The sequence below is a fragment of the Zingiber officinale genome, chromosome 9B, assembly GCF_018446385.1.
Source record: "Zingiber officinale cultivar Zhangliang chromosome 9B, Zo_v1.1, whole genome shotgun sequence".
Classification (NCBI taxonomy): domain Eukaryota; kingdom Viridiplantae; phylum Streptophyta; class Magnoliopsida; order Zingiberales; family Zingiberaceae; genus Zingiber; species Zingiber officinale.
The window spans coordinates 83260922-83285348 of record NC_056003.1 but is presented as its reverse complement, the minus strand read 5'-3'; the positions used below and the strand labels follow the sequence as shown (position 1 = coordinate 83285348).

The 24427-nt window shown below is 38.5% G+C and overlaps 2 protein-coding genes and 1 non-coding gene across 3 annotated transcripts; 1 reads left to right on the top strand and 2 right to left on the bottom strand.

The window, feature by feature from the left end:
• Positions 1-17305: 17305 nt before the first annotated feature.
• Positions 17306-17927, bottom strand: LOC122023097 (transcription factor MYB114-like). Its single transcript, XM_042581188.1, has 2 exons — positions 17555-17927; positions 17306-17454 (listed from the first exon to the last, which is right to left on the bottom strand). Exons 1-2 carry the CDS (start codon positions 17925-17927, stop codon positions 17306-17308), a joined length of 522 nt encoding a protein of 173 aa, XP_042437122.1.
• A 221-nt stretch (positions 17928-18148) lies between these two features.
• On the top strand, positions 18149-18222 carry TRNAN-GUU. Its single transcript has one exon. It is a non-coding gene; the product is annotated as a tRNA-Asn (tRNA).
• A 402-nt stretch (positions 18223-18624) lies between these two features.
• LOC122024086 (pentatricopeptide repeat-containing protein At5g62370-like) lies at positions 18625-24094 on the bottom strand. Its single transcript, XM_042582629.1, has 3 exons — positions 20804-24094; positions 19696-19924; positions 18625-18879 (listed from the first exon to the last, which is right to left on the bottom strand). The coding sequence occupies exon 1, from the start codon at positions 24061-24063 to the stop codon at positions 20908-20910; it is 3156 nt and encodes a 1051-aa protein (XP_042438563.1). The 5' UTR covers positions 24064-24094; the 3' UTR covers positions 18625-18879; positions 19696-19924; positions 20804-20907.
• Positions 24095-24427: the final 333 nt, after the last annotated feature.

Genomic DNA, 24427 nt, shown 5'->3' with positions numbered 1-24427 from the left:
GCACTCGACGAGTGCGGACCTTGGAGTAGGAGTCGCCGAAGGCTCCGAACCAAGTAAAAAAATACTTGTGTTAGTGTTGCTCTTTCTTTTCGTTTATTCTTTCCGCTGCGTACTCTTTCTAAATTTTAAAATCTCTATTCACCCCCCTAGCGAAATTCATGATCTAACACTTTTTACTATCCATACTCTCATTGCAGTTGCATCAATTCATTAGTGGTCCATTTTTCCAATGGATGTTAAAAATGTTTTTTTTAAATAGAGAAGAAGAAGTTTGCATGATGCCTCCACTAGGTGTCACTCAGAACCCTGGTGAATTTTGTAGTTGGAGAAGGCTCTTTATAGCCTTAAGCAAGTTCCTCAATCTTGGTTTGACAAATTCTCTCCATTGTGATTGCATCTCTTGGGTTTTTTCCTAGCCTGTATGACTGCTATTTTTGTTCATTGTACTTCGTTAGGTCATACGTTACTCTCTTTTTTTGTTGATGACATGATTATCACAAGGGATGATATAAATGGAATAGCAAAGTTGAAACTGTATTTGGCTCGTGAGTTTGAGATGAAAGATTTGAGTCATCTGTATTATTTTTTTAGGAATTAAAAGTAGCTTATTCTCCTCGTGTCTATTTTATCTCGTAATCTAAATATATTTGTGACATTCTAGAACAAGCTCATCTATTTGACACTCACACTGTTGATACTCTGCTTGAGATTAATGCTCATTACTCTTCTATTGATGGTGTTCTCTTGCCAAATCCTTCTTTATATTGCACTCGAGTTGGCAGTCCACTGTATCTCAGCATCATTAGACCTACATTTTTTATGTTGTCCACATTATCAGCCAGTTTATTGCTTCTCCCATTTCAGTATATTGGGTAGTTGTGCTTTGCATCCTTTGATATCTTTGAGATACCCAATTTCATAATCTTTTTTATTCATCCACTTCTACCTTAAAGTTGCACACCTACTCAGATGCAGATTGGAATGGTGATTCTACAGATTGTAAGTCTACCACTAGATTTTATATTTTCTTGAGAGACTCCCTTATCTCTTGGAAGAGCAAAAAGTAAAATGTCACCTCTCATTCTTCTATCGAAGCAGAATATCATGTTATGACCTTTATTACTGTTGAAATTGTTTGGTTGCATTGGTTACTTGCTAATATGGGTGTTTTTCTCTTAGACCTTATCCTTATGTATTGTGACAACTCTAGTGCAATTAAAATTACTCATAATTCTGTTTTTCATGAGGGCACCAAGCATATCAAAATTGATTGTCATCTCACTCGCATCACTATTAGAATGACACCATCACCTTACCATTTATCTCATCTTCCATGTAACTTGCAAATTTACTCACCAAGGTGTGCATTCCACCACACGTTTTTAATTTCTAGTTAACAAACTCTTGATGCTTTTTTCCTAATACATCGTGAGTTTGAGAGGGATGTTAGTATAACTTATTATTATTATGTAAGGGTAGACTAATCTTTTTATTATTATTTTTGTTGTCTATTTGCATCCCTCTTTTCTTTGTAAACCCTAAGACTTTGTAATACAATTTGCTAGCCTCTTTTTGTGGCTATATCTTTCACTGCTTCTCTTTGTGTTAACATTCTATTTGCATTCTTTGCTTTATTCATAGGGGATACGGAAAAGAGTGTACGACAGCAAGATAACAAAAAAATTTGAGCAAGAAAACACGAGAAAATGCTGAACACGTGAAAGAAACAAAAAGAAGAGAACGGAGAATTACAATGGTTCGACGACGTGTCTACTCCACGAAAGCATTTGAAACTTTATTAGAATTCTCTATATGCATACATTAGGTTTACAATGCTCCCATATATATATATATATATAAACCCATTTTTCATGTTTTTTGCCTCTTCCCGGGGGAGACATGGCCAAGTCATGCCTGGTTCGTGGTCGGGTCTGATTCGAAACCGGCTCGGCAGGATGTTGGGCCGGTTTTAGTTCCAAGGATCAAAACCTGACAGACTATCGATTAATCGCCGGTTCGGCTCACCGATTTCACCCCTAATTTTTTTACCCATTGGAAACTGACAATTCCTAGTCGTTGGAACTATCAGTTCCTAGCTGTTGAGGAGAGGGTGGGGGATTTTTTAGGTATTTTTTCAACAATTAAGATTATTTGACTATATTTTGATCAATGGCTATGATTTAGTGTTTGTTACTATCCAAACTCCATAAATAGAGAATTTATTTTATCATTTGCACACATCTTCTTTACTCTTAATCTCAGTTTCACATTCCCTATACGTTTTCATCTCCATTTCTACGCACTTTCGTTTCTAATTTTCAATTACAATGGAAGGAGGCTGTAGAGGTGTATCATCTTGAGCTGGAAGGGAAAGGAAATAGTGAATATGCATGAGGACCCTAACATTCAATCTACCGATAATGAGACCGAGCACCTTCTGAATCCGACATACGAAGCACAAGGAAGTACCGATGCAATTACTTCTAAGGTTCGAAAAATTCCTCCTTTAAAGTCTTCTATTTTCACTAAACATTTTGAGAATATCACTCTTCTATTAGGAGAATTGCATGCAAAATGTAAGCATTGCAATACTTCACAACAAAAAAAATAGCATTTAGCGACGGAATTAGAGATGGAATTATAATTCCGTCTCTAATTAGAGACGGAAGTATAATTCCGTCTCTAATTAGAGACGGAAGTATAATTTCGTCTCTAATTAGAGAATTTTGGCCGTTTTAAATTTGAAAAAAAAATGAATCTGTAAATATTAGCGACGGAAATAAATTATTTGTATCTAAATAGAGACGGATATTTTGATTCCGTCTCTAATCAGGGATGAAATTATATTTAGACAGCGAAGAATTAGCGACGGAACTTATAGTTCCGTTGCTAACTAGTGACGGAAAGTAAAGTTCCATTGCTAGTGTCGCGATTTAGGACACAGAACAAAACCCTCGCGCTCCTCTCTGCGCGCGTTGTGTTCTCGTCGGTGATCCCTCGCGTTTCTCCTTCTCTCCGCAGACCGCAGCTTTCATCTCCTCTCCACAGCGGCTCGTCTCCTTCTCAATTCCCTCTCGGTAAGTTCGCAGCAAGCTACGCCCTCGCCTCCTTCTCCTCTCCTCTGCGCTTCTTCTCTTCTCATCGGTGCCACCTCGCTTTCTCTTCTCACTCGTCTCCTTCTCCTCTCCACAGACCGCAGCGGTGCTTTCATCTCCTCTCCGCAGCAGCTCTGTCTCCTTCCCAAGTCCTTGCCAGAAGTGTGATTGGTAATCTTCTCAATTGATTTTGCTAGTTTTAGTTTTAAGCCAGTTTCTTTAAGCTAGTTTACTCCTCTGCTAATTTTTATATCTCATTTAATTTGAATTTCTCACTTTAAGCCTGATTAGAGAATTTTGATTTGGAGAATTGCTTTCTAGGAGGAACCTTGTATGTTGATTGCCAAATGGTGTTTCCAATCACAACATTTGTTTTTCTCACTATACAACTGATTAATGATTAATGTCAAATGGGTTCTTTTTTACAAGTAAGAGGAAGAAGTGGACTTGTAGGAGTAAGATTTGGAGCACTTAGTCAAAGGAAGAAGAGGACTTCTAGGAAAGGGAAGAAGAACGTGATTCAAAGCAACTAAGGGTTAGTACTATCTCCGGAAGAATTGGAAGCACTTAAAGTGAAGGAATTACTCTATCTAATGACAACTAAGTGTTGTTGAGGAAAGTGGAGTTTGGATATCTAATTAGTAGGCTTTGGTTGACACGGAGATTAAGAGCAGTATGTATATTTTTGCCAGGCATTGACTTTCCCTTCTAGAGTATAACACTTGATTATAGAATATCGAGATGAAATTCATCTAAGATCACATTCTTTCTATTAGCAAATGAACACAAAACTTCAACCTAGCCAAGTGATGATTGACAAGGTGGTTGCATGAGTTTTGAGCTTACTAGTGGAGATCCTTCATGATTCAACCCTTTAAATTGATTGAGAGAATTGAAATTCTACAGTAGCAAATAAATAGCATGATCATACCTTCTAAGTTGTATGAGGTGACAAGAAAAGCTCATGATCTGCATTAGATTATTTAAATAGAGTTGAATCCATCAAATTCTTCAATAAACAAATGCACCCATTTGGATCCACATGGTTGTCTTCTAGGCATATTCAAGAAGTTGATTCGATGAAGAGAATTACTGACCTCAGCAGCTCGACATGTTCATTTAGATATCAAATCTGTGGATACTTTATGCAGTGCTCTACTTCCGAATCAAAACTCCAACTCATGGTCTCTCTCTTCCTTGTTGGATACACTTTGCTTTAATATTATGATCAAATGTAAACTGGTTAGTATTTTTCCTTATGCCATACAAGTAAATAAGATCCATGTACAATACTTCACAGTGCTGGTGTTTGCAGTTGAGGTATTAGATGGACTCAAATTTAGCATTTAAAGAGTCACTTTAAGTTACATCTGTCCATTATGTTGGGGATCGGACGACCGGCTTGAAGGGGGGTTGGATAGACGGCGCCCCCAAATACTCGCTTCTTTCTACAACGTTAGTGCGTAAGCGGAAATGCAAACAAAGCAAGTAGAAAGCTAAATACTAAAGGAAAGAATGCAAACCAAGCTACACGATCATTTACGTGGTTCGGAGATAAAGCTCCTACTCCACGGCGTGTCCGTAAGGTGGACAATCCCTATCCGTCGGTGGATTACTCCCCGGAAGACCTCCGGTTAGCTCACGTAGCTCCTTGTGGGTGGAGAAACCTCACCACAACTCTCACAAGAACTTCTTACAAGCTAGGGCACAGGTAGACTACTAATAGGGGTTAACCACCTCTATTTTGTCAACCTCAACCAAGCTCCCAAGGCTTGGTTATATAGGCCACGGGTTGGAAAACCCCGCCTACCAGTTGACTGCTAAAATATGCAGTCGACTGCCCTCTATGGAAATTCGACCGTTACATCCCAATGGCTCGATTCCACACTAACCGAGCGAACAGAGACATTCTGTTCGCTGTCAGTCGACTGCCCCAGTCGACTGCACCAGTCGACTGCTAAAACATGCAATCGACTGCTATAGTAGCGCTACAGTACTGCTACAGTAGCGCTACAGTACTACTACAGTAAAACCCTAAAACTAGGATTTTACTCTGAGTACAATCTCTCATGCACTCGTACCCTCACCCTTATGACTCATTTGACGCTTCATTTGCAGCTTTAACCTCTTGCCTTCAAGCCTACTTCCTTTGGCTCTCGTCCCTCGGATGCATTCAAGCCCGCGGCTCGTCCCCAATGTCATCTTTCGCGTATGCCTCGAAGTCGCTTCCCTCGGCCCTTGTCCTCGCTGCCTTGTCCATGGTCCCTCAGATGCTCCATCCTTCACTGGACCCGAAGCCATCAACCTGAGTCACATGTGTATCCTGCAAACCTGCACAACTCAAATACACATATCAAATACAAGGGTGAACCTAACTTAAACCCTTTACCCAAACACCAAAACACATGGTCGCACGGACCATTGGGATTGCTCCAACAATCTCCCCCTTTTTGGTGTTTGGCAATACATTTAAGTTAGGGAAAACAAATAGCAAATAAGCATGCTAATACAATGGACTTACGATACCAAGGCTATACACTTGGACTTACTCCGCCGAGTGGACTTACGATGCCAAGGCTACACACTTGGACTTACAATGCCGAATGGACTTACATTGCCAAGGCTACACACTTGGACTTACACCGCCGAATGGAATGCTACATGCATTGGGACCTATCCCAAGGCTCCCCCTACACCTACGCTCCCCAATGAGCTAAGATTTTTACAACGGGCTTTTTAAGAACCTATCCCAAGGCTCCCCCTACACAAAGGTACTTTCAGGTTTTCCCAACTAAACCCTACTTCTCCCCCTTTGCCTAACATCCAAAAAATTCTCCAACAATATCCCAATTATTGAAAACTTGTCATCCAAATGACCCTAAACTCATGTATGTATCCCCCATGGATCCCATACATCTATATGAGCTGACCCGGTCAAAATCCAGTGCTGAAAACACTCAGACTGGTATCAGTCGACTGCAAGAAGTACCAGTCGACTGCCCCCATGAAAACGAGCTTACAGAGACATTCTGTGCTCGTGATCAGTGTTACCAGTCGACTGGTACACTATTCATGAAAAAATCAGCCTTTTCTGGCCAACTTCAGAAATGCGCCAGAAATTCCACAGACCTCCAAAAAATCCCAAATTTTGTGGAGAGGTCTATTTTATAAGTATCTACTTGGGAAAAATATATATAAAAATATATTTATAACAAATCCCAAGATTGACACAAAACATAAAACTAGCTCAAAAGTTCATTTGAACCTTGACCTAAAGTCCTAGTTTTGGCTTCCTCTTGATGTATTTGCCCATACTAATCCACAATGCATCCCTAGCATTTGTTTATATGGCATCTATACATCTAAAACCAATTATCATGCTATATGACCCCAATGTCATATTTTCAAGCATGAAACATAACCCATGTGTGTCAATTCCCTAAGTTTGAGACTCAAGTCCGTCTCCAAACCACTTGGCACATTCCATGACCTAACCTATACTCCCAAGTAAAATCCACTTGAGATCCATTGGCCATGGGTCCCAAATTGACTCTTTGAGCTCCCCCTAGAGCTCTTAGCCTTAGCCACCTCCCTAGGTGACTCATCCACAATGGCTAGGTCATTCTGGTGCACCTCCGGTGACACTTGGCCTACAAATCTAACTTTCTTAACCTTGGACACTTTGTCCTTGGTTAATTTCTCCTTACCATTAAATGACTTTTCCTTGCCATTTATTGGCTTCTCCTTGCTATAGTCATATGCAACCCTAGCATAAGACTTTCCCTTAGCTTTGGAGGACTCTCCCTTGTCATGATCATTTGCCACCCTAGCACATGATCTCTCATTAGCCTTGGAGGAACTAGATCGGTATCCCAAGCCCGATCTATCATGGTTGGGTCTTTGGCTACCCAACACCATATTTAATTCCATAGATCCAACATTGAATCTCTTAAGGAATTGTTCTAACTTATCAAGCTTTCCCCTTAAGGCTTGATTCTCCTTCTCTAAGTTCCTAACCCTAGAGTTAATTTGTCCACAATGGACATTCCTAAACCTACCCTTTCTAGGCATATGTCTCCCTTTCTTGGGATTAATGCCTTGGGTCTCCTTAGGTCTACCATTTCTAGATTTTTTATGAATGGGTCTCCTAGGGTTTTGATCTACAATTACTCTATTCCTATCATGATATTTGAAACCAAAATTTTGCATGGGCATATAATGATTAACATTATTTTTCCTAACATGCATGGGAACATAAGAATTTGAATTTGAATTACACTTCAAATTAGGATATACCTCCCTTACCCTTGAAGCTCCCCCTTGACTTGAGCTCCTCTTCTTCTTCTCCCACTTCTTTAGATGCTCCAACTTCTTGAACTCTCCCTTCCTTGAGCATCTTGTGTGGTAGTGCCCAAGTTCTCCACACGTGAAGCATCTAATGTGCTTCTTCTCCTTCTTCTTCCTACAACTCAAATTAGATTTTAAAGAGATTGAATTGAGTTTAGGAGATACCTCTTTCTTACCCATAGGACATCTACTCTTGTAGTGTCCCTTCTCATTGCACCTGAAACAAATGATGTGATCTTTTGACTTTGCTTCGGTGGAGGTGCTCACTAGGTTGACTTCTTCCAAGATTTCTTCTTCGTCTTCTTCACTTGTCTTGGATTCTTCTTCAACCTTTGAGGATGTAGATGCTATATCTTCCTCATCCACACTTGTGGATGACCTTTCTTCATCCTTTTCCTCAAATGTGACCAAATTTACTTCCTCTTCTTCTTTTGATGTTGAATTGGTCTCCACATCCGATTGGTCCTTCTTCTCCTCTTGGACCACTTCATCACTTTCTTCGGATTTTTCTTCTTCTTCTTATGTAGGCAAAAATTCCTCCCATGGTAATTTCTTTACTTTGCTCCACAATTCATGGGCGTTCTCATATTTACCTACACCACTTATCACATTAGGAGGCAATAAATCAATTAAAATTGCTATTACCTTTGAGTTTGACTCCGATCGTGAGGTTTGCTCCTCCGTCCAATGTCATGTTCGGAGCTTCTTTCCTTTCTTGTCCTTTGGGACTTTGAATGGCTCCTTTACCACTATCATGGTGTCCCAATCCGTGTTGAAGAAGATCTCCATCTTCATCATCCAATAGGTGATGTCCCCAAGGTTTCCTCCTTCGAACTTTGGAGGTTCAATCAATCCGGTCATCTTTTGCCTCCTTGGCGGTTAGTTCAATAGAGAGCGTCCTCGCTCTGATACCACTTGTTGGGGATCGGACGGCCGGCTTGAAGGGGGGTTGGATAGACGGCGCCCCCAAATACTCGCTTCTTTCTACAACGTTAGTGCGCAAGTGGAAATGCAAACAAAGCAAGTAGAAAGCTAAATACTAAAGGAAAGAATGCAAACCAAGCTACACGATCATTTACGTGGTTCGGAGATAAAGCTCCTACTCTACAGCGTGTCCGTAAGGTGGACGATCCCTATCCGTCGGTGGATTACTCCCCGGAAGACCTCCGGCTAGCTCACGTAGCTCCTTGTGGGTGGAGAAACATCACCACAACTCTCACAAGAACTTATTACAAGGTAGGGCACAGGTAGACTACTAATAGGGGTTAACCACCTCTATTTCGTCAACCTCAACCAAGCTCCCAAGGCTTGGTTATATAGGTCACGGGTTGGAAAACCCCGCCTACCAGTCGACTGCTAAAACATGCAGTCGACTGCCCTCTATGAAAATTCGACCGTTACATCCCAACGGCTCGATTCCACACTAACCTAGCGAACAGAGACATTCTGTTCGCTGTCAGTCGACTGCACCAGTCGACTGCTAAAACATGCAGTCGACTGCTACAGTACTGCTACAGTAAAACCCTAAAACTAGGATTTTACTCCGAGCACAATCTCTCATGCACTCGTACCCTCACCCTTATGACTCATTTGATGCTTCATTTGCAGCTTTAACCTCTTGCCTTCAAGCCTACTTCCTTTGGCTCTCGTCCCTCGGATGCATTCAAGCCCGCGGCTCGTCCCCAATGTCATCTTTCGCGTATGCCTCGAAGTCGCTTCCCTCGGCCCTTGTCCTCGCTGCCTTATCCATGGTCCCTCAGATGCTCCATCCTTCATCGGACCCGAAGCCATCAACCTGAGTCACATGTGTATCCTACAAACCTGCACAACTCAAATACACATATCAAATACAAGGGTGAACCTAACTTAAATCCTTTACCCAAACATCAAAACACATGGTCGCACGGACCATTGGGATTGCTCCAACACATTATTAATAAACATTTGATTAAATTTGGAGCAATGCCCTTCTCAATTTCTGATATGGCAATATGTTTAAGTTGACATAGAATTTTTTTTATGCCTATACTGTCTACCACATACAAACTGAAATTTTTCTTCAATTGAAACTTTTATGCCTCTGACTAGATTCTTACTTGTAGTTTTAGGTTAGAATAATTGATTTCTTGTGAAACATACCTACTTTAGACTCTTAGCATGGACCTAGTAGTTAAGGACAACTTCTTAATTATATACTTAATATTTTGTATTCATGGTATGATTTTTGAATACATTGAATCATATGTGTAGTACCTCTATTCTATTAATTGCATACTTACTAAGTAATCAATCTTATGTTTATTAGGATACAATGTACTTGAACAAAGATTGGATGTACAATAGATTAGAAAATAGATTTATCCGAGATGACTATTATGCTGGAGTTCAAGAGTTTGTGAACTTTGCGAAGAGTCATCCAGAATGTATGGATGGTGTCATGTTACGTTGTCCGTGTAATCATTCCAAATGTAGAAATAAAGCTTTTCATGACGAGGATACTATCAAAGTACATCTATGTAAAAAAGGATTTGTTCCAAATTACTACAACTGGTACTGTCATGGAGAGCCTTATTTGTCTCACCGTATTGGAACTTCGGATGCTTCATCATCAGGCACAACTCCTTTAGGGGAATCGTTATCTAATGAAAATGCAATGCAATCAATGGTTTATGATGCTATGAATGTTGTTGATCATTCAAATATAGATGATGTACCAACACTTGAAGTTCAGCAAATGTATGACATGTTAAAGGCTAGTGAAAGAGAAGGGTGGGAAGGGATTCCGTCTAGTCATTCTCAATTATCAGCTACTGCAAGATTATTGAACATAAAGGCAGAGCATCATTTTTCAGAAAGATGTTACGATGACATCTGTCAATTTATGTCTGAGTTACTTCCTGCTGATAACATAATGCCTGATAGCTTCTACAATACAAAAAAAATTAATGAGAGGTTTAGGTTTGCCGGTAGAGAGGATTGATTGTTGCATTAATAACTGCATGATATTTTGGAAAGAAGACAGTGAACTGATTGAATGCAGAATCTGTACTCACCCTCGTTATAAGCATAGTAGTCGAATTCCAGGGAAGAAAAATAAAAAGGTTTCATGGAAAGTTATGTATTATTTCCCGTTAACTGCTAGACTCCAACGCTTATACGCATCTACTGCAACAGCAAGCTACATGAGGTGGCATCATGAGCATGTACATGAAGAAGGTATAATGTGTCATCCTTGTGACTCGCTTGCATGGAAACATCTTGATACAATATTTCTCTCATTTGCAATGGAGCCACGTAATGTGAGACTCGGACTTTCTGCAGATGGATTTCAACCTTTTGGTTAGTCTGGACAGCAAGGCCCGTTATAATAACACCTTATAACTAACCGCCATGGATGTGTATGAAAGATGAATTCATGTTTCTTACTGTACTTATTCCAGGGCCAACTAATCCAAAAGAGAAGATTGATATTTTTTTGCAACCTCTGATTGTCGAGTTGAATGATTTATGGAATATAGGGTCAGTAACTTATGATGTTGCAAGTAAAACTAATTTTAGATTGCATGCTGCATTATTATGGACGATCAGTGATTTTCTAGTATACTCAATGTTGTCAGGATGGAGCACGTCTGGTAAATTAGCATGCCCACATTGCATGACAGAGTCTGATGCATTTTCATTACCCTGCAGTGGGAAGGTATCTTGGTTTGATAATCATCGTAAATTTTTACCAGTTGACCACTCTTTCAGGCGAAATAAGAAAAATTTCATTAGGAATGTTGTAGTTAGAAAACTTCCTCCAACAATCAAGTCAGATGAAGAAATCCTTGACCAAATAGACAGTTATGGTTTTCTACCAGTAGCTGAGACTAATTCTGATGAGATAAATAAATACATCGTTAGGCAGTGCAAGTGTGGTTGGAAGAAAAGGAGCATTTTTTGGGAGCTACCATATTGGATGTATCTACTTATTCAACATAATTTAGATGTAATGCACGTTGAAAAAAATTTCTTTGATAATATTTTTAACACTGTGATGAATGTGCATGGAAAAACTAAAGACACTGCAAAATCACGCGAGGAATTAAAAGAACTAGTTAGCAGACCAGAGTTACATCAGGATGAAACAACCAATAAATTCCCAAAGGCTTGTTATACATTGGACAAAGACGGTAAACAAGTTTTATGTAATTGGTTGAAAGAAATCAAATTCCCAGATGGGTATGCCTCGAATATGGCTCGATGCGTGGATATGAACAGGTTAAAGATATTTGGAATGAAGAGTCATGACTGTCATATATTCATGCAAAGACTTATTTCAGTAGCTTTTCATGACTTACTGTTGGGGTTGCAAGGTTGCAAACATAGTCCCATATTGGAAACACATGGGAAAGATCATAGGTTTATAAGAGAAAAGATATCTCCATTGAGATGAGGCCTTTTGGGGAGAGCCCAAGAGTAAAGCCATGAGGGCTTAGGCCCAAAGTGGACAATATCATGCTATTGTGGTGATATCTAAATTCTTTTCGATCCAACAATTGGTATCAGAGTCCGGACTGCCAGAAGGTTTAACCGCCGACTGTGCACAAGAGCTATGGTCTGATTGAGCCATGTGGGTACAATATTGATCTCGAACAAAGAAAGTGGGGGCTCCTATGTTCGGATCAAGCGGACCAGATACCAGGCAGGAAGTCCTAGTTGCGACTAGGCAAGGAAGTCCTAGTAGGTCGGGTGGACCGAGGGGCAGGAAGACCTGGTGGGTCGAGGATCGGACGTGGGAAGCCTATGGTCCTTTGTTTGAGGGGGGATTGTTGGGGTTGCAAGGTTGCAAACATAGTCCCATATTGGAAACACATGGGAAAGATCATAGGTTTATAAGAGAAAAGATATCTCCATTGGGATGAAGCCTTTTGGGGAGAGCCCAAGAGCAAAGCCATGAGAGTCTAGGCCCAAAGTGGACAATATCATGCTATTGTGGTAATATCTAAATTCTTTTCGATCCAACACTTACTTCCTCAAAATGTTTGGCAAGCACTCACAGAATTGAGTCTATATTTTAGAGATTTGACTGCGAGGTGTATTATGATGGATGATATGCTTCGACTAGAAACAGACATTCCTCTCATACTATGTAAGCTTGAACGTATTTTTCCACCCAGTTTTTTTGATTCAATGGAATATCTACCAGTACATTTAGCATACGAGGCACGAATAGCTGGTCCTGTCCAGTATAGATGGATGTATCCATTCGAACGGTTTTAAGGAAATTAAAGAATAATGTTCGTAACAAAACTAGAGTTAAGGGGTCAATCTGTAATGCCTATCTAGTTGAAAAAGCATTCTCATTCTGCTCCTATTATTTTGCTGATAATGAAAAAACCAGACATCGCAAGTGTCCTAGAAATTCAGATGATGCACAACCTATAGACCCATCTATGCTTTCTATTTTCAAGTTTCCTGGCAAGCCAATGGGAGCATCTATTTCTAGATGGTTAACTCCACAAGAATATCATGCTGCGAGGACATACATACTCTTAAACTGTGATGAAGTCAAACCCTAAATAAAGTAAGTTGACTTATGGAATCAAACATTTATCAAAAAAAAAAAAATTCCCGATAGTGTAATTTTCTAAAAATTACCTTATTTTTTAGCTTGTATGAACAACAACTACAAGTATAAAATCCATCAATTTGTGCAAGTGAGATAGTTGAAAAGTTAGAGACGGAATTTGCATTATGGTTTCAAATCTATGTAAGTTAGAGGATAATTTAAATTTCTTACATCCATATTAAATTATCAAAGGCTTATTTTATATTCTACTATTGTTATAGGTGTCTGATCGAAGAATATCAAATGTGCAAGATTCCAAGATAATCAATCTTGCATAAGGACCTCTCCGTAAGATAATAGTCTACTCTAGCTACTATGTTAATGGTTTTAAATTTCATGTAACACAACGGGATTCACGCAGACTAACTTTCAATTCGGGTGTTTGTGTGAAAGGATCTATCAACAACAATAATTCTGAGTTTGATTATTATGGGAGACTTGAAGAAATCATAGAAGTTGAATATCCTGCTTTACCCATCAAAAGATATGTGTTATTTAAATGTTCTTTGTATGATCCGACTCCAAGAACAGGTACCAGAATACATCCAAACTACAATTTAGTTGAGGTAAATGCAAACAAAAGCTTCAACAAGTATGAACCTTTCATTTTTACGGTACAAGCGGGGCAGGTTTTCTATCTTGAATATCCCACAAAGAGGAGAAGAGCTAGTGAATGGTTAGTAGTTTGCCGAATAAAGCCACGCTCTACCATAGAAATGCCCAACTCTATCGTGTACCAAAACCATAATGCATTTCAAAATGATACAGTGGAAATATATTCAGTAGATTCTCAGATTCAATCAACATCTCAATTACTTGTAGATGTTAATGTACCTTATGAGGAGATAGATGATGGAGAAATATCCAGCAGTGAGGAGCTAATTGAACAAATAGAGTCCAGTGAGGAGGATCTCCAAAATGTTAATGATTAAAATTGTTATATCTTCAGATTAAGCATTGTTCAATTAAATTTTAGATCTAAATATTCATGGTTATATCACTTGTCTTACTCTATTAGTCATTATTATTTGTTTGATTAAACCTAGTGTGCATGCGTATATAATGTAATTCTACAGATATAGACATGTCTGATGTTGGTGGCCAGATTGTTCTACAGATTATCGGGGGTTGGTAAGTATTAGTGTTATTAGTCTTATTCGCTGCATCTATTTTTTTAACATATTTGGTTTATTTTATTTGTTAAATGCAGTTTTACCCCAGATGGTCATAGAGTAGCTGCATACATCACCTCGAAATTTAAAGAGCGTTTTAGCCCCGCTGGTACTACATGGAAGCAAGTAGACTCGGATATGAAGCAATTTTATTACGATGAGTTTTTGGTAAGCCAATTTAATTATCATGATTTTGTTATGTTTTTTTATAATAATTTGTGCATGTATTATTGCAGAAAAGATATACTTGGGAGACAGAGCATGAGGCAGAATTTTATGCTACCTGGAACGCAGCTTGTGCCAAACTATACAAAGACATGTTATACAAAGCAAGACAAAAGGGAATAAAACCATCCTATGTACCTGAGAACATTTGGGATTCATGGCGAGCCATCTGGGCTGCAGACAGATGGCAGGAAAATGCAATGAAAGCTCGAGCCAATAGAAAGAGTGAGCTGGCTGGCCCTAGTACCGGAGCGACAAAACATACCGCTGGATCTCGATCAATCGTCGAGCATGCCTTAGACTTGGTTAGTTTCCAATTTTAAAATTCTATAAGAGTTTTGTACCTAGACTATACCGCTGGAAATATTTACATTCTTTAATATTTAGGAACATGATCTACAGCGACCTCCTACTTGTTGGGAGATATTTACCAAGACACACAAGTCAAAAGATGGCAACTTTATAGATCGTCGATCGTCGGCATTAGACGTAAGATTCTACACTTGAATATATTTAACTATTAACAATGATTATCTATCATTTTAGTAAATATCTGACAATACTTTTTTTAAATGTAAATAGGAAGAAATTGCTGCTAGGGTTACACATGCATCTCAGCCTAGTTTAGAGGGAGGTGAGGAGAAGACTCTATCCACTGACCAAATAAATGAAATTTATTATGATGTGGTTGGTGGAAGGAAAAAGACTTCTACCCTATATGGTCTTGGGGCTCAGGTGAGAGTTGTATATGATCAGGCGATGGCTCCTAGGGCAAGGGGTCGTCCCAGCACATCATCGAGTGCATCCGAATCATCTGCTAGAGTAGACGCCTTAGAACAGGAAAACGTAGATTTGAAGACTCAACTCTCAACCTTGGAGGCAGAATTTCGAGCAGAGCAGCAATCCCGATTGGATCTTGAGCAAATTGGGCGGGATATGCAGGCCTTCTTGGATCAAATGAGTGCAACGCCGCATCGTTTTGCCTCTCAGGAGATTCAAGACCCTAATAATCCCCTGATCCATAGATTATCATAGGTATCTTGATGTTTAACTTTTTAAGTTTTTTTTGTTCACTAATGAAACTATGTCTAACATTGTATTATATCTTTTCAGGAACGTTGATATCTATATAACACCATCATCATATAACCAAACTAGCTTTCAGGTATGTAAAATAAATTCATAATATTAAATTTAATATGTTACTCATAATTGTGAATTAGTTTATTCTTTGTTTTATTAGTAATCTATTGTATTAACATTTTTGCAGGATTGATTACTACTCGTTAGCTTAGGATTGGATTTTCTTTGCTAGATGGTGTTGCATTATGTTTTTAAACTTCAGATGTGTAGTACTATACAATCAGGTGTTTATGGTTGGAGATGTTTAGATATTTATCTTTGTTTTTTGGTTGGATATTTAGTTTAAGTTTTGTGCTTGGATTATTGTTTTGTGCTTGGATTAAGTTTTTTGTATGAATGTATTGTTATTTGGAGAGTTTTGTGTTATTTGAAAATCATTGTATGTGATGGTTTAGATTATTATAAAATGTAAACAAGGATGACTGCAGGAACGAAGTTGTGATGCTGAAATCTCCAGGTATTAGAGACGGAATTTTAAAATTCCGTCTCTAATTTTTCCATAGAAAATACTGTTATGACGATATCTAGCGACGGAACTTTAATTTTCCGTCGCTGATTGCCCTGCCCTGAAATTGTCTGAAATGTCGACGCCTTGCGACGGAAAATTTAAGTTCCATCTCAAATTAGAGACGGAACATTTAAGGCCCGTCTCTAATTAGAGACAGAACATTTAAGTTCAATCTCAAATTAGAGACGGAACATTTAAGTTCCGTCTCTAATTAGAGACAGAACATTTAAATTCCGTCTCTGATTAGAGACGAAATTTTAATCAAATCAGAGACAGGATTTTATTATTAGCGACTGATAATTAAATTTCCGTCACTAATATTTTAGAGACGGAATATATATTCCGTCTCTAAATTTAGAGACGGAATATATATTCCGTCTCTAATTAGCGACGGAATTTATATTCCGTCTCTAAATACAGTCAGCGACACAATTTGTATCGACGCAGTGATTCCGTCGCTAATCTAATTTAGCGACGGAATTTTCCGTCTCTAATGCTGATTTTTTTTTTAGTGCTTCCTATAAATTCTAACCCGACGGTGGCTATGGGTTGTTGAAATGACATGTAGAAACGAAGCACTCGACGGAATATGGACTCGACCGTTCTTAAACATAATTATCTAGATTTTCTTCAACTAGTAGTAGTACTGATTCTTTTTTTATATATTTTAATAATAAATTAAGAGAATCATTAGCTAAATTTGTTTCCGCAGAACATCTTTCTTTTAGTTTTGAATCTAAATGCATATTTAAAGATTTTTGTAAAAAATCTCTTAATCCATGTGCTAAACGTATTCCTAGGACTACTCTTACTCATATAATTAAAAAAAATTAGTAAAACAAGAAAAAAAAAATTTAATTGATGAATTTAATAAATTAAATAATAAAATTTCTTTTTGTTTCAATATTTTGAGTGATCATTGACAAACACATTCATATATGAGTATGACTCGTTATTGGATCTATAACTCTTGGAACCTTCAAAAAAGATTGTTAGCTAATAGAGTTTTTGATGAATTACATAATGCTCAAAACATCGCATAATTATTATTTTTAATTTTATAAGAATATGAATTAACTTATAAAATATTTTTAATATTATTAGATAATGTCAAGTTATATATCACTCTTATCTCTAAGGTTAAATTTTTCCCTCCAAAACAAACATTTTTAAAGTCATATATCACTCTTAAAATTAAAGGCATTCATGAATGCAAGTGAACTTGTTCATAAAAGGTTGTCTTTGTTCCTGAATTGGCCAACAGCTGCGAGTACTCGTTGAAGAGCCTCTCGATCGTAATGCTCGTATTCCATGGCATCTCCTCCCTCGCGCAAGTCACCGCTTTCACTAACGCTACAATACATGTCGTTGATGCACACACTAACGTCTATTACGCCTCTCTCTGCAAAAGACTATTACTCTCGTAGTTCAAGGTCCTCACGATCGGCCTAACTCTGCCTGCTGTCGGAGAGAAGACCTCGAGCGTGTCCTCTGCCTTCTTGGCCTTCTGGCTGCCGATACGAGAGCTTCTTGCTCAGGTGACTGTTCCAATAATTCTTGATCTCGTTGACGGTCCGACCAGGGAGCCTCTTCGCTATCAATGACCACCTGTTGCCCAGCAGCCTGTGGAGCCGAATGATGAGGTCTTCCTCGTCAGTTCCGATGTTGCCTCGCTTGATCCCGGGCCGCAAGTAATTCATCCATCTCAGCCTGCATTCTCCATTCAAGTGGATGTAGTTTGTGAGCAATGCGTCTTCTTCAGAGGACCATCCTCCTCTTTGAAGCCCTGCTGCCTTTGCCTTGGAACAGCATGAGGAACTCCCCATATTTATCTTCTCTATATAACTTTGGAACTCGATGATAATAAATAAATAAATAAAAATAGACTAACAAAATTCTCATTGTGTTTAGGACATGATTAATTGTCTTTCTTCTTTACTTTGAAATGGTACTAGTTTCTTGACATTGGATAAAAATGCATTTATAAAGTGCTGCACAGCAAAATAGAAATAGAATATGATTTCTGAAAGAATCAGTTTAGCACACAGCTGGAATAGCTCAGTTGGTTAGAGCGTGTGGCTGTTAACCACAAGGTCGGAGGTTCAAGCCCTCCTTCTAGCGTTTATTTTTGAATGTCTAATAGTTATAATAGCTAACAAAATAAGACATTTCTCCTACACAATTTTTGCTTAAAATGATGACAAATATATTCGATAATTTCCTACTATTTGTAATAGTATTGCTCTTTAATAGTATTTTAAAATTAATAACTTCTCTTACAACATGTATAATACAATATTGCAGTACATTCATAGAAACCACTTCTTCAAATAGCTTTTGCCAAATGCATCAACACTGATGCAATGCCTTTGATATTCACATGCACCTACAAATTTAAAAGGAAATATACAATAATAATAAGAAGAAGAATAATAATCCTTGTTGTATGCATACTCGTGCTACCTAGAGTTGAATGAAAGAATGAGATACATATAAGTAATGGATTGTGTTTTTTCGAGTTGCTCCAATTTAGTTTAGGCAGGAAGGCTGTCGGAGTTCTCGTATTCCTTCTCCTTGTAGCTGTTCCCAAATTGCCGCCGCCGATGACGACAATGTAGTACATTGCCTTTGTATGTATATACAGCATTGCACAGAGGCCAATGGAGAGATAAGAGTCGTATAGTCAGGACAAATACAATTTGATGCCTATGAAATCAGAGTTGTACATATATTCATGCCTAATCCAACCATAAGTGTTCTGCTCTTCTTGTTCAACTCCTGCCAACAAGAGCCTTTGTGATGTAAAATAGTAAGATGTTAACCGAAAATACTTTTGCCCACATGTGTTGAAGCAATATAAAACAATTTTTCATGTGAAAAAAAAAAGAAATTTTTTTGATATTAATGCAGGCAATCTGAGAGACTAACACTGTCAATGTTTAACAAGATGTAATCTGAGAAGCTAAATTGCGAGAAGAAAAATTGTCATCGAGATATAATGAAAAGGACCAATATCTTGTACAGTATTTATAGATAGTTAGAACAGTTCTACAACAATTATACCATGGAGTTGTGAGAAAGCAATGCTCGAGTATGAAGTCGAATATCATTGAAATATTGCACTTCAATAGCGGGCTTTAGTTTTCTTTCAGTGAGCATTGCATTATGTTGCATCAGTTAAAGTAATATCGACACAAGAATCCACTAGTTTTCCTCACCCTTTTTGCAGAAGAGAAATCACCAAATATAATTCGACCAAGTGATAACCTAATAAATGAAAGGCATTGACTCATTGGTTGGTTATCATTAAGCTAAGTTAGCTAAAAATGTTGAAGTGCCTGGGCTTTACAAGACAGTTAAAGATGCTAGGCAGTTGACCCTTTGCTCAGCGCATATGGGATATGCAGTGATATACGAGATCAACTCGATGGCCGACATATGTAACAAAAGTATATTAATCAACTAAAACAACTTATAAATCACAAGTAAACAAGTGATGACTAAACTCAACATGCGCAATTCATCAAACAAGCAATCATATGCAAAATTAAAGGATTTAAAGCAACAAGTTAAAAGGATGATAAAAGATAATACCTCACTGTGAGAGGAAAAATTCACCGCTTTGCAATAGTAGAAGAAGAGAAATTTATGAAGAATTTTGTCTGAGATCCCCTCCCCTCCAGAGCCGCCTAGACCTCTTTTCAAAACACCCATCTATGCAACCTCTTTCAAAACCTACGGTTTCATTAATTTATAGTTCAATTCATTTAAGTACACCACTGCAAGTTTCTTTGCTGTCCAAATTTGCGTAGTTGCAACAATCCTTCAAACAAGAGAAATCTTGAGTTCTTCATTGCGAAAGAGTGCTTCAGGGTTATTCAATCACTAACCGAATAGTATGCAAGCTAATTATCACTAGCATTTGCATGGTAATTATTAGCAATGGTTATACCAGAAAAGGAAAAATTAGGCATTGGTGGATGCAACCAAGATCCAGGAAATAAAGTTGTATCCTTAAGAGAACAATTCATATGAAAGTCAATAAATGAACAAAAAAAAAATTAATTTTATCAATTATGCAAACTCTAAATTTCACCCATGATTATCAACAAATGTTTTATTTTCTAAAGACATTCTATTTATACTAAGATTGTATGTCTTTTACATGGCAAAACAGCTTGGCAAACTTAATAATAGTAAAAGAATGAGAAGTTACCAGTTGAAAGAAAACAGTTTGTATGTCATTTTTGCTCACTAAAAACATGAGTCATAAAATGGGTGTGTTTAATCTAATTTTCTCTCCAACTATTTACAGAGGCCTTAGGACAGAGCAACAGAATTGGATATAAACGTACACACTTTTCCTACTAAGTTCTGAACTACACTTCGCCAAAGATCTCCAACTCCTCAACTCGTAGCAATGACTTGGAAAAGAAAATCACCTAATTTTGATTTATATGCTTGTCACATGAACTAATATACTCATTTATTCAAACATTGAGTAAGAGTAACCTTAATGATTTTGAAACTACTTATTTATCTTCAGTGCATCAACTATAAACTATTGACTTAAGAAATATGTTTTTCCTTAAAAGGGATTCCAGCATCCAAAACTTTGAGAGAGTTCCAACATGTACATAGCCAATACATCTGGTATGAATGTATCAAGTAGAGAATCATGCATTATGGAAATAAAAGTTACCTCTCAAAAGATTACTAGAAGGCACAAAACAAGCAACTGATTTAAATTTTTCAAGCATCATCGAAGAACCTCTGGGGCTTAGGAAGCCATGCTCTGAATGAATTTCAATACTCGTAGATGACCATGTTCTCCTCAATCTCAAAAGCCATGTTAAATTGCCCACTCTGACAACACTTGTCAACCAAATGTCTCTTTGTTTCTCGATCTGGTTTTTTTCCTCTTTTCAACATCATAGCAAAAACTCTATGAGCCTCGAACAAGTTATTATCAGAGAGAGTCCACAGCAACTTATTGTAATTGCTATAACGTGGAAAATAGCCATGAGAAAGCATCTCCTCTAGCAGTTTGACAGCAAGTTTAGTGGAAGTAAGAGATAGAGATTCAGCTAGTCTGTTATAAGCTTTCCTGTTTGGAAAAAGGCCTCTTTTTTGCATCATTTTTACAACAGAAAGTGCTTCAGTGATTCTCCCAGCCCCAGAAAGTCCCCTAATCAATGTATTGTAAACAAATTCATCTAGAACATGTGCTTCTTGGCTCATCTTGTTAAATAGCAGAATAGCATAATCAGTTTCACCTGATCTAAAGTGGCCATTCATTAGAATTGTATAAGTTATGTGGTTAGGAATAACACCAAGTTTCTGCATCAATGAAACCAAATCATAAGCATCTGGGATCATTTTAGCTCTACATAGTCCATTGAGTATACCATTATAAAAATGAAGATCTGGCATCATCCCATTGTCCACAAGAGCTCGCATTATATCTAATGCATATTCAACCTTTTTTTCTGCTGATTGGCAGCAATCAAAGCGTTTTGTTTTCCTTAGGAAATCGTTTTTCTGAGATAGCAATCTGAAAAGCATATGCCAACCTTCTTTTAATTTATGAGCTAAGTAAGGCTGTATTCTTTGTTGACGTAGGATGTTTCTGCAAATCCCATTTGTTAATGAGCCATAAGTCACTATATCAGGTTCAATCTGGTTTCTCACCATCAAGTCAACTAGATATAAGGCAAAGTTCTCCTGACCTTTCTTAAAGAGCTGATTAATTAGCATTGTGTAGAGAACCCTATTTGGCACAAATCCATCTTCCAACATCTTGTCCAGATATTTGCAGGCTGTTATGAACATATTTTTTTTTGTTAATCCATTTATAAGGGTGCTGTAGGCATGTGAGCCTGGACAAAAACCACATCGCAACATCTCATCAAAAAAATAACGAGCGTCATTAATCTTTCCAATCTTTGAGTAACCATTTATAAGATTAACATAGGCTACTTCATCAGGTGTTACTCCAGTTTCAATCATTCTTCCAAATACAAGCTCAGCCTCCCTGAATCTTCGCATTCTGCATAGGCACCTGATTATTGGATCATAGACAATAACATTAGGCTCAATACCTTGGTCAATCATCTGATTAAAAAAATCAAAAGCAGAGTGTATGTCCCCAAGCTTCCCATATGCATTTATCAGAACAGAGTATGTAACCAAATTCCAAACCGCTCCCTTACTCTTCATTAAAGCTAGGAGCAGTCTAACATTCTCCATCTGGTTCTCTCTGCATAGGCATTTTAGAAGAACATTGTACGTGAAAATTGAAGGTTCACAACCATAACTAACCATTTTGTCCAACAAACAATAAGCAGCATCAAACCTTACCTCTCTGCTCATAGTGCTTATCACTATGTTAAAAGCTACATCAACGGGAAGCACATTAAGTTTCACAATCTCATCAAATATAAGTTCTAGTTCTTTAAGTGATTTCTCATCTAAGCTAGAACCAAATAATATGGATGAATTTCTAAATTTTCCACTACTATCTGTCTTAGCCATAGCCTGCAGAGTCTTGCTAATGATTGCAAATCCATGACTTTTGGGAAAACTTTGAGATAATAAAACAAGCATTAAATGATCTGGTATGAGACCACTCTCCAACATTCTATCGAACAAATGCTCAGCATCTACCAATCTGTTTGACTTGCAAAGAGCCGTTATCAAGGCCGTGTAGCATTGGATATTAGGAGTTAAACCACACCCAAGCACTGTTTCAAGAAGCCTCAGAGCACAATCCACTTTCTGGTTCTTGCAGTACCAACTGATCAGTATACCATAAGTAACTGCGTTAGGTTTCAAGCCTGTCATTATCATTTCATCATAGAGCTTCCATGCCGAAACATCATAGCCAAGCCTCAACAAGCCATGTATCAGGGTATTGTAGGAATATACATCAGGCTCCGAGAAGACATGCTCCTTCATTGTCTCAAAAATGACCAGCGCCGACTCCAGTCTTCCCTCCTTGCAGTATGCAGAAACAAGGGTGGAACACATCACACGGTCCAAATGGAGACCATGGGACTCCATCACTATGGATACATGTTCGGCCTCAACAATATTACCTCCCTTGCAAAGTCCGTAAAACAAGGTCTTGCACATGTGGGCAGAAGGTCTCAAGCTCCTACTGACCATTTTATCAAACAGCTGACGTGCCTGAGCGAAATGCCCCTTTGAGCACAACCCGTAGATCAATGCCGTATAACCTGATAGGTCTGGGAAAACACAAGCACCATCCATAAGTACGAAGAGATCCAGAGCCTCCAGGAACTTTTCTTCTGCGCAGAGCAATCCCAGCAAGGCAATGTACGTCCTCTTCGACGGCAAAGATCGAATTTTTATCATGTGGTCCAGCAGAAGCTTGGAATCCACAAGCTTTCCTAGCTTGCATAAGCATTCCATCATAGCATCGAGCACGGAGGGATCTTCGGGTAGTTTGCCGCCTGTGGAGTGAGTGAAAAGAGCCTTGGCCTTCAGGAACTGGCCAGAGGAAACCAAGGATCGTAGGATTCGGCCGTACTCGGGAGATATTCCGAAGGAGGCAGCGAGTTGGATGGAGGACTCTGCGTCTGGGATGGCCAACCCGGCGACTGTACGGTTGAGGACGGAGCGAGCAGCGGAGAGCATGCCCCGGAGAAGGAGGCGATGAAGCAGAGAGAGACAGTGAGTTGCATGGGAAGTGGATACAGATACTGATGCGGAAGGGAGCTCGTCCGTAGCAGGCGCGTCGGAGTCGGAGGCAAAGGAAGGGTAGGCTGCGGCGCTGCCGGAGAAGTGAGAACAGTTACGGCTTCTTCTTCCGACGCAGGGAATATGGAAGAGGAGGACGCGCGTATGTGGTCGAGGCCTCTTCGAGACGAGCATGTGGCGGCTGCGGGGACGGCGGCGGCCGCGGCGGCGGCGGCGAGTGGGGCGAGAGGAGACGAACATCGAGAAAAAGAGGAGAAGCCCAAATTTGACCCATTTCAAATATTATTCCTTTTCGGCCCATAATAAATTCTCAACATGGCCCCCCAAAACACATTTTCAATCAAATTAAATAAAAAATCTTTTTTATTTATTTTCATCAACTAAATAATTCAAAATTATTTTTTCCTTAACAAGCAAAAAAAAAAAAACCACATGGTTTAATTCTAACTAATTAAAATTAATCATAGAAATTAATATACGATCAAAAGTATCTATTTAGTAACTTAGGGGGCATTTGATTTAAGAGAATAAGAATGGAAAATGTGAATAATAATTAGCAAAGGGAGCAGTTAGCAATATCTTCCTAGGGACCAATGTCGTCGAC